This window comes from Rattus norvegicus, chromosome 9 (assembly GCF_021556685.1).
Source record: "Rattus norvegicus strain SHRSP/BbbUtx chromosome 9, alternate assembly SHRSP_T2T, whole genome shotgun sequence".
Lineage (NCBI taxonomy): Eukaryota > Metazoa > Chordata > Mammalia > Rodentia > Muridae > Rattus > Rattus norvegicus.
This window is the reverse complement of record NC_141542.1, coordinates 4769449-4780157: the sequence shown is the minus strand read 5'-3', so window position 1 is coordinate 4780157 and position 10709 is coordinate 4769449. Positions and strand designations below refer to the sequence as shown.

The window sequence follows — 10709 nt, the reverse complement described above, 5'->3', positions numbered from 1 at the left end:
CTAAGGAGCCCGTGGGGGGTGGGCCTAGCTGAGAGAAAACTGGCTGTATGTGGGAAATTTCATGCTCCTGATAATAAAATGGTAATAAAATCTCATCCGGCTCCCGAGGCTTAGAGCAGAGGGGATGTTTATGGTGGAGGGGGTTCCCCAACACAGGTGCAGCTGCTTTCCAGGTTGTGAGGTTTCCAGCCCTACAGGGCAGCTGGGGTTATGGACTCTGTGGCCTCCTGCTAGGGCAGTTCCTTTACTTTGGGAGAAAACACTCAGTTCTCCCGCCTCGGCGCCAGGCAGCTTCACTCCAGGCTCCAATTGAATGGTGTCACACAAAGTGGGATTCACAGTCCGTGCTGGGGTGGTTTGCCCCAGGGAAGGTAAACAGCTGGGGAGGACATTTCAGAGGGTGTCAGTGTCCTCCCAAAGGTTAGCCAGTGATTAGGGATAGAACTTGGGAGTCAGCCTTTCACAAAGGCATGCTTCTCAGCAGGAAATGTGGGTGGGGCGGAGCAGTCCCCAGATAGAGACAAAGCTTCTTTGAATCTTTATCGGAAGGCCTGGCCTCTTGCGAGAGGGGTACCTGGGAAGCCAGGGCAGGGAGAAAACTCCAGTGTGTAATCTCATTACCCTCTCTTGCTCTGCCAACCTAGAGCGCACAGTCGCTTACAGCCTACAGCTGCCGGAGCACCGAGTGTCCCTCCAGCCCAGGAGGTCACCTCCTGCAGCGTCATTACCCATACTGGAGAGTCGTGGGTAGCCCAGGAGTACTTGGGACAGCCCAGACCAGATCCGGCCAACAGTCTCACCTTCCCAGGCTGGCTGCTCCACCAAACTACAGCAGTCTTAGGAAACCTAAGGAGAACCAGTTGTAGTGGCCACTGGCATACTTTCTCAGAGTCGCTGATTGGTCAGTGGCTGAGAGCTGTAGCCAATCAGCGCAGTGTTTGGGCCCGCATTTCGGACCAAAGGTCCGAGTGGGCATCTGGCGGGCACAGTGGCCTGCAGAGACTCGAGGTGTGGAGGGCAGAGCCAGGGAGGAATGAGCATGTCTTGGGACCCCACAGCCAGGCGCCATCACCGCCTATCGCTGCTCCTGGTGCTGGTGCTGCTGTCACGAGCCGGGGCTCTGCGTCCTGTGGAGCTCTTTCCTTACGGGGAGTTGTGGGGAGATCGGCTGCCACAGGAGGGCGACGTTGAAAGCTCCCCGGCTGTGAAGCTAGCAGTACCTCTATGCTTCTACAGTGACCAGTTCAGCAACCTCTACGTAAGTTCAGCTCCCAGAGGTGTGTGGCTTGGTGTGGGGTTGTAGTTTCTTCCCAGGGTGTGGAGCAACTAACCTCAATGTTTAACTGTCATCGCCACTGGGGACCGGGCTTAGCAGTGGCACTGCAGCTTCTTGATCCCTACTGTGGAGGAATAAGGATCATTTCAAGGGAGAGCTGGAACCGTCCCCCTCTACTTCGACTTCCCAGGCAGGAAGATGAAGTTGAGGCTGCTAGTGCGGTTTGCGTTTAGGGGCGGTGGGAGGCTGTGCACGCAGGCATAGCAATCTAATTAAGGACACGGCGCCCAAGGTGTGCAGTGGTGGAGAAAGATGAGCGGGTTCAAGAGTGGCCGCACCTGTGGGTCGCAGTGCACTAGAGCACTGTCGCCAAAGTTGAGTTTGTTTCCCTGGATGTGTCTCAACCTGCAAAGAGGAGGGAGTCTTCTTGACTCGAGTAGAACTCGGACCGTAGGTGCATTCGACTGGTGGTTGCCCACCACCAGTTTGAGCGACCACCGTTTTGCCCTTTAAAAATGTTTATGTGGGGCGGGATTCACGTGCCACCTCATGCGTGTGAAGAGCAGAGAACAACCAGTTTTATTTTTTTTTTTATCCCACCCTCTGTCTGGTCCTAAAACTCAAGTCGTCAGGTTTGACAGCAGAGTGCCCTTACCTGCTGAACTGTCTCACCGCCCTGTGGTCTTATTGTAGGTGGGCACCAATGGCATCATCTCCACCCAGGACTTACCCAGGGAGACTTAATATGTCATTGATGATTTTCCTACTGACTTCCCAGCCATCGCCCCATTCCTGGCTGACAGCCACTCGAGTCACAGCAGTGGCCGGATCCTGTATGGAGGACACATCCTGGGATGTGCTGAGTCTGGCTGCTTGCTACCTGTGCACAGGCTTCCCGCTGACCAGGTCCAGCTTCCCCCCTACCCACTTCTTCCTGGCCACCTGGGAGCAAGTGGGCGCCTAGGAGGAGGACAGGCTTGGGGCTGCATGGTCTGGAGAGGTAAGCCAGGGTTACCCTGCAGCTGAATAAACAGAAGGGTTGGGCTTGAACTGGAAACTAAGACATTGGCTAAGAGGCATTCCCTTAAGCTCCTCAACACTAAGAAAATCGCTTAGTAAAATGAGGGACTAAGGTGCAGATACCAAAGACTCTGACGGAACTTAAGGCACTTTACAGGTTTTTTTTTCTTTTTTCTGGAATCACCTATAAGTACACAAATATTTCTAATGATATATTCATCAAAAAAATTAAAAATTTGGGAAATTTAAAAAGGAACAACTTTTTTTTTTTTTTTTTTTTTTTTGTATGAGCTGGGTGTGGTGTCACTTACCTTCAATCCCAGCAGAGTCAGAGAGGCAAACAGATCTCTGTGAGTTCTAGGCGAGCCTGGTCTACAAAGTGAGTTCCAGGACAAAATACAGAGAAACCCTGTCTGGAGAAACCAAAAATAACCCGTAGGTTCGTGTGTACATTTCTAGTTATTTCTTTAATATTGTTGCTGTTGACAACAGTGGGTCCACAGTGCCCATATTACTGTTTCACTTGCTAGTTCTTCTATTTAGTATGCTCTGGTCAGTGTATTTCTGTAACATTTCTTACAACCGTATAAAATCTCACCCTTCCTAGTGGTCATTAACGTTGCTCCCATGACGTTTTTACTATAATCAATACTATAAAACGCTTTATAAGGTTTTTATTTTATTCGTGTGTGTGTGTGTGTGTGTGTGTGTGTGTGTGTGTTTGTCTTTCTCTGTGTCTGCTTGTGTTGGTAGGGCCAGAAGAGGGCTTGGGCCCCCTGAAGCTGGAGTTGTTACATACAGGCAGTTGTGAACTGCTTGACTGACAATGGATACAGAGATTTGAGCTAGCATGCTGAAAGGACTACTAGGTGTTGAGCCACCTCTTCAAAGCCAACACTTTTTAAAGTGTCAAAACACTGCACAGCCTTAGCTGACATCACAGGAGAGTGAGCAAGCATGCCATGAACTTCTTAGTAAGTTCCTTGTAGCTTTCTCCACATTGCCTTTGTAACAGTTTACATACTTCTGTCTGCAAGAGCCTGCTTTGCAGTCTCCCTGGAGAAAACACCAACTCTGCTCTGACTTTGGTCTTGGCAACATGTGAAGCAGGTATGGGTGGGTGAGGGTAAATGGGCTCATTCCTGGTGTAGGTAGAGGCAGAGTCCTCTTGTGAAATTCCACCTGGGTGTAAAATGCCATAGACCTGGAGCAAATCTGTGTTTGCTTTAACTCCCCTAGTGCCTCTGAGCTACAGAAGTGATGTCTTCCCTAAGAGCTTGCCCATTGTTCCTGTGTTTGTTCTGTGAACTTAAAGTAAGAGACATGTTTTCCTAAAGCCTGCACCAGCAGAGATGGAGAAATTGTTTGAAGTTTCAGTTTCTTACTTGACAGGTTAACATCCAGTTTTGTTTACTGACAAGCCTTGTAATGCCTTGGGTTTGACATCTCAATTACAGTTCAACAGAATACCTTTAATTCAAACACTGCCTCCTTGGCACAGGCCAGCCAGCTAGAGAGCTAGAGAAGACAGTCCCCACTGTTAAGTTTCATTCGCTCAGTCATTCATTCATACATTCTTTTTAAAACGTTTATCTAATATCATGTATAACAAGCTTATAGTGGAAAAAAATAAACTTTTCTAATACAAGCAACTAGGTCGCCAATTCTAATATTTTTATTTTCTTACAGTCTTTTTTAAAATTTTAAGAGTGTGGGTGTGCATGCACATGTGTGCATATGTATGTGTGAACCAGAGGTCAACTTTAAATGTCTTTGTTTGGGAGCCATCTTGTCTTTCTACTCAGGGTCTCTCTGGGACCTGGGGCTCCCCAGTTAGGCTAGGCTTGCTGGCCAGTGAGCCCTAGGGATCTGCTTGTTTTTCACTCCAGGGCCGAGATTACAAGTGTGCTGCCAAGACCTGCTTTTGTTCTGGGTGCTGCCATTCAAATCAGGACTTCATGCATGCACAGCAAGCACCTCATAAGGTGTGCTGCCTTCCCAGCTTCTCCTGTAATGTTAAAAAAAATCTATGTCACAGGGTTAGGGTTAGGAGCTAGGGTTTAGGGTTAGGAGTAAGGGGTTAGGGTTAGGGTTATATATGCAGAGAGTCATATATATCATATATAATCTCTATCTGAACATAGTCGATATTTGTTAATTCAGAAACTACTTTTACATGTCGGCGCCTGCACCGACACGGTACCGAGAATCGGGCGAAAGCCTGTGGGATGAAAGAAACACACACACACAGGTTATTCGTGTCAAGCCAGAAGAGAAAGAGAGCTTCTGGTTTCTTTATTGACCAACTATATATCCCAAGTACAGCATTTAGCGGGTATCTGTCAAGCACAGTGGGGAACCCTGGCTGAGACTTTGGTAACAAAGGACCGGCTATGTGGCCTGAATAAATTAGGGAAATAACCAGGAAGGCCAGCCTAATTCAGACTCAGGTGAGAAGTACCTGGCCAGACTGCCAGTTGGGAACAAAAGGGTTCCACATGTAAGGGCAGGGTTCAGCAGGGGTCAAACCTTGCTGGAGACCCAGAAGGGTCTTGTACCTGCTGACAACATTCCGTGAATGTAAACTTCTTGTGCCATAAATAACAGGGAGAGGCTTTTGATCCTACAATCTAAGACTAAGGCCAAGCAGTGATAAAGCAACCAGGCCCAAATCCAATACGGCTCCCACATTTGCACATTTTCCTTATATCGGCACTGAAAAAGACATAGACTCTAAAAGGAATGCTCTTACTCTGAATGGCTTCTCACATTTAGTAGGAACACCATCCTTTTGTTGTGGTAATATGGTAGACTCTCCAGCTAGAGCTTCCTCCTAACCCATCTTGATTCAGGGATTCCATTTGGGTAGGTTTCAGTGAGCAAGCAGTTTCTCCAGGATAGAAGGCAGAGCATGTATCAGCCTGTGCGCTGGAGGTTAATGTACAAGGGGCATGGCAGGCACAATGTCTTTCAGAAGAGCAGGGTGTTGGGATCTGATGCAGGAGCACTCAAGGGTAGAGACGTTGTCCCCTCTGAGGACTGCAATTGGTTCCTGGAAGTAGGCAGCCTTGAACGATTTGAAGTGGGGGAGTCTGACTTTTATGTTGTTCCTTTTGTTTTTCTTTTGATCCCCCCCCTACCCCCATGCATCTCAGGTTGGCCTCAAACCTCATAATGGAGGATGATCTTGAATCTCTGATCCTTTTGACCTGACTGACCTGTGCTGAGATAGTGGGTGTGCAGCATCACACCCTACCCATTTGATGGGAACTGAACCGAGAGTGCAGGCTGACCAGGCACTCTACTAGCTGAGCCACAGTTTTTCTGGTGACCTTAGTTAGTAAGGGTCGAAGGGCAAACTACTTAGACAACTGTTAAATAGTCTATTTATTCACATCATCAGACTTCTCTTTAAGTTTTTAAAATTGTGTTTATGCACATGGGTCATATGCCTACACACAGTTGCATGCAGTGCCCATGGAATACCCTGGACCGGAGTACCTACAGTTGTGAGCTGTCATGTGAGTGCTGGGGAATGAACATGGGTCCTCTGGAAGAAGAGCCAATGGTCTCAACCAGGGAGCCATCCCTCTGCCCCCCTCTCCTTACCTTCTTTCAGGAGTGTTTTATACTGTCTTCTCGACACAGTCCCACAGGATAAGTACAGTAATTACTGTTTATATCACAGAAGAGAAAATAATTTCCAAATCTGCCTTAAGTGAGGCAAAGTCACCTTAGAAGACATATTTTTCCCCTTTCTTACACTTTTCATGCAAGATCCATTTTCTGTACATGAATCATATAAGTAATTACAGTAACAATTGCTGCACTTTTTCTGAAGACATCTAATAAATAAGGTTAGCGTTTTAGTGTTCATTGTGGCTTTGGTGCTAGGACAGTTCTTGGAGCCATATTCAAAGGAAGTGAATTGGAGTGAAGTTGCTGTGAAGGATGCTTCTGATGATAACCTCACTATGAAATTACTGTTCTGCTGCTCCCAAGGAAAATTCAGCTGAATTAGCTAGCCTCTTGCAACAAAACAAACAAACAAAAAAAATTAGAGCAAGAAGCATTTGCACTGGGGCTCCGGGGTCTTGAGGCTGCGGTGGGTCCCAAGTGTTTTAGTGTTTATTTGACGTGAAGGTTACAGCCCCAGAGAGATGAGTTTACTACTTAGGATTCTCATTTCATTAGCAACATTTCATTAGAAACAGTCTTTGACAGTTTCCTTTTGGTGTCCGTGCATGCGGTACCTGTGTCTCTGTGTGTGCCTGCGCATGTGTGCGCATGTGCAGGCACACACAGACATTCATGCATGGCTCACATTTGTGTGGAGATGCATGTGTGTGCAGACCAGAGAAGAACTTTGAGTGTCATTCCTTAGGCACTATCCACCTTTTAAAAATTATTTATTTGTTCTGCGTATGTGTGCATGCTTTGACACTGTGGTAGTCACAGCACAACTTCAGAGTCAGCTCTCTGCTAATCCCCCTTGATGGGGTCTGGGAATTGAGCTCTGGTCATCAGGCTTCGGAGGTAAGTGCCTTTAACCTGCTGAGCACTCTGTCCAGCTCCCTTTCACATCATTTTCAGGCACACCTCCCTCTAACCCAGTACTCAGCAGCTAAGCTAGGATTGATTGCTGGGTGATGAGGCTCCCGGAGCTGCCTTCCTTTCTATGGGACTACAGATCTGGGACTGACAGACACCATGACTGTTTTTGTTCAGTGTGTCTTCTAGGGATCAAACTCAGGTGCTTATGCTTGAATAGCAACTCCTCACACTGAACCATATTCCCAGCTCTTCCTTCAACTTTGCAGTTCTGGGACTTGAACACAAGTCCTCATGAAGGTTAGTTAAGTAAGTCCTTCATGAATGAGCAACACCCATAGGCACAGTAATTCTTTCATTACACCTTCCATGTACTTGTGAAGTCAGGAACAAGGCAGAAAACACTTGCAGCAGTGGTCTTGGAAGACATAAGCCCTCAGTCTTCATTTTCTAAGCTGTAGATTGACATGGTAGTGCTGACTTTTTAGGGTTGTCATGAGAATTAACCAAGGCGATGTGTTGTTCCTGCCATGTAATGATCTTGTGGTAGAACTCCTTTATGTAAGGACTTGGTTGTTTTATTTCATTTTATTCTCTCTCTGTGTGTGCATGTATGTGTATGTATATGTTTACGTGCTACATGTGAATATGTATGTCTATGTATGGTGTGTGTATGTAAATAATATGTTTATGCTGTATATGAAATTGTGTCTGCATGTTCATGATGTGCATGTATGTCTGCATTTGTGCATTATGTGTGTGTTTGTATATGTGTGTGTGTGTGATGTGTGTGTCTGTGTATGGTTTATGTGTATGATGTGTGTATGTGCATGATGTGTGTGGTTGTATATGTGTATGAATGTGTGTGTGACGTGTGTGTCTGTGTGTGGTATGTGTGTATGATGTGTGTATGTGCATGATGTGTGTGCTTGTGTGTGTCTGTATGGTGTGTTTATATGCATATGGTTTGTGCATGTTGTGTGTGAGTGTGTGGTGTTTGTATGGTATGTGCATACTGCATTGAGGCCACTTGTGTGTGCATGATATATATGTGGGGTGTGTGTATGGTATGTGTGTAGGACATGTATGGTATGTGGTTGTGTATGATTTATGTGTGCATGTAGCGGGGTGCACATGCAGAGATTGGGAGGAGATCCTCCCGGTACCAGTTCTCTCCTTTTACATGGGTTCCTGGAACTGAACTCGGATTTCAAGGCAAGGGACTTATTTACCTTTCGAGCCTTCTTTGTCCCTCTCTATAAGTACTTTTTAAATGGAGGGTTTTCCAAATTACTGTTTTGGGTTTTTTCCCCTTTGTTTTTCTTATCTTTTTCTAGGGGAATTTGGTGGGGAAAATTCTGTAGCTTTCTTGTTTTTTAACTTTTCCAAACATCCATATTGTTCTTCAGATATTGCCATAGGCTGAATGGGCTTCAGGACTTGTTCCATTCGCTGAAGTTTTGAGCACAAGATGTGTTTTCAATTACTCCTGTGGAAGGCTCTTCTGAATACTTTGAAGACCCTGGGATTGAACTCTTGCTTTGATAGATTTTTTTTTTTTTATTTTTGAGGTAGATTTTGGCACACAAGAATCTCCTTTGCCTGGATGATTCTGTGATCTCTACATAGTTTTCTTACATCTGTTATAGTAATATTAATATTAGTCACTGGAAATGACATCAGAGGAATAATATCTTTACAGTGTGAAATGTTTCTGCTCCCTTCAGTCCCTCCAGGATGTTCACATTGGGTGTGACAGAGTGTTCTACCCGGCATGCAAGAATGGCATGGTGCAACTGCATTACAAAAATGAACAAATAAAGTGTTTGTTCATTTAGTTAATCTGAGATTTCTTAAACTGTCACTTCATAGAGCAAAGAGGTTATGGCCGGAAGATCTGGGTAATGATGGGTACCGTTTTTTGTTGTTGTTGCTGTTGTTGTGGTTGTTGTTGTTGTTGTTGTTGTCGTCGTTGTTGCTCTGTGTGTTTTTGGTGTCAGGGGAAGGCTGTTGTGTTCTCACTGGGGAGGAGGGTGTTATCTAGAACTGAGTTAGATAGTATGTCGAAGGTTTTTGTTGATGAGGAATTTCATTTGGGTTGGAAGGACCACAGGAATGGGAACTGAGTGTGAGTGGTAGGAGAGCTTGCCCTAGTCTGGAGCCAGGAAGCAGAGAAAGATGGGTGTTGTTTCTAAGCTTTCCTTCTTCTTTGTATGCAGTGCAAGCCTGAGTCCAGGGAATGGTGGTGTCTATATTTAGGGTGGGCCTTCCCTCCTTCATTAATCTTATCAAGATACTTTATCAGAGACATGCCTGGTGACTGTTTCCTGGATGGTTGTAGATAGCGTCAGATTGACAGCTAATAGTATGCATCACAGCTGGTCCCTTGATGCTTTAACATGGAATGGCGGGTGTTGAGTTGGTGCAGAGGTGACAGTTGTTGATCAAGAACTTTGGATTTAGCTGGAGCTTTTAATTTATGGAGCTAGAGTCCACAGAAACAGTACGTGTGTAATTTACCACATGTCAGTGAAGACAGAGAGGATAGAGAATAACTAGATATATGAAAATGGGTTGAAGAAAACTGCTTAGGTGTCCTTGAAGACTACATATGAAGGAGGATACACTATGCCATCGTGAAAGCATTAGGCATTCTCTTAACTCTGCAGTACAGGGGTGAATTTGGAACACCCCAAGCACATCAGTGTCCCCATGGGAATGGGGAAAAACTAACATACAAAGTGGTGGTTGGTGTTCACACCAAACATCAGAGGCCAGAATCAGTGGCCTTACACCTCCAGAGAATGTGTCCTTAAGGAAGACTGAGCATTGAACTATGTCCCCCGGGAAGGAATCACCTCATTTCTTATTTTGTTATCATTTTGGTAAGGCTGAATAGACAGATCCCTTGTTGTAAAGATGTCATTCTGCTGGTTGATGTTTTACCCTTGTTGGATGGTATGTTTGAGAAGCCTTCTGGTTTTCTGTCTGAACAGGAAACTGGAGACCTTGCAGCTGGGCAACTCTGACCTGATCCTCTTTGTACTGCTCCGCACCCTGTGGAGAGCTCCTGTCCTAGCTGGCACTCTCTCTTTCTCTTTGGGGAGGTTGGGAGGCCATGACTCTTGTACAGGTTTTGGCAGTGCAACTGAGGGCTTACTTTCAGAACCGGTGTGGAGGACTCTTGGAAAACTTATCTCTGGGAATGTGAGGGCCTTTCCCTTTGGAAAAGTGTCAGACAGAGGGTGTCTCTAAGGAGGGGCTCTTCAGAGCCTATGAAGTGGCCTCTTAGCGATTCTGTGTGGAAGTCTGTAGCCCTGACAAGGGGTTCATGTGTGGCAGATTTCAAGCACCTCAACTCTTCCGGAATGTACTTTGGGATCATAAACTATATTAAAAGGAAGTTTTTGTTGTTTTCTCCTCTGTTATTTGCCTCTTTTAGTGGGGATGAAGAAATTAAAAACTTGCCATCTGAAGTGAGTGCTTCGCCAAAAGGTGACACAGAAAAGACATAGAGCAAATACGGCAGTACATGTGCAGATCTCCAGGTTAAAAGTCAGGCTCTCCCATCACAGCCTCCTCACTTCTTCCCAGACCTCCTCCCCACTGCCTTCTGATCTCCATATGTAGACAGCCCTTATCATATGGAATTTCTGTAAATTTAGAACCTTGGTTCTCCCTTATCTTGTGAAGTTGATTGTGGCCACCATACCAGGAGCCTCCACAGTTGGTTATTTAAGGATGGGATTATTAGTTCAGCTTTTTATCTCCTACTTGAACTTTGTTGTGAGTGAAATAAAGCTTTGGCAGCCTCTGGCCCTACCCTGACTGATGATGGATGACGCATGTTCTTCGTGTACCT

At 45.8% G+C, this 10709-nt stretch overlaps 1 protein-coding gene across 1 annotated transcript; it reads left to right on the top strand.

Annotated features, from left to right (window-relative positions):
* Nucleotides 1–985: 985 nt before the first annotated feature.
* LOC148003239 (nidogen-2-like) lies at nucleotides 986–2276 on the top strand. The gene is made up of 2 exons (XM_087568225.1): nucleotides 986–1258; nucleotides 1970–2276. The coding sequence occupies exons 1-2, from the start codon at nucleotides 1034–1036 to the stop codon at nucleotides 2018–2020; spliced, it is 276 nt and encodes a 91-aa protein (XP_087424351.1). The 5' UTR covers nucleotides 986–1033; the 3' UTR covers nucleotides 2021–2276.
* The last annotated feature ends 8433 nt before the right edge of the window (nucleotides 2277–10709 follow it).

Bases quoted from the DNA above. Each gene is read 5' to 3' on its own strand.
- LOC148003239 (XM_087568225.1), top strand. From the start codon at position 1,034: ATGAGCATGTCTTGGGACCCCACAGCCAGGCGCCATCACCGCCTATCG. The intron at 1,259-1,969 runs GTAAGTTCAGCT...GTCTTATTGTAG, and splicing joins ACCAGTTCAGCAACCTCTAC to GTGGGCACCAATGGCATCAT.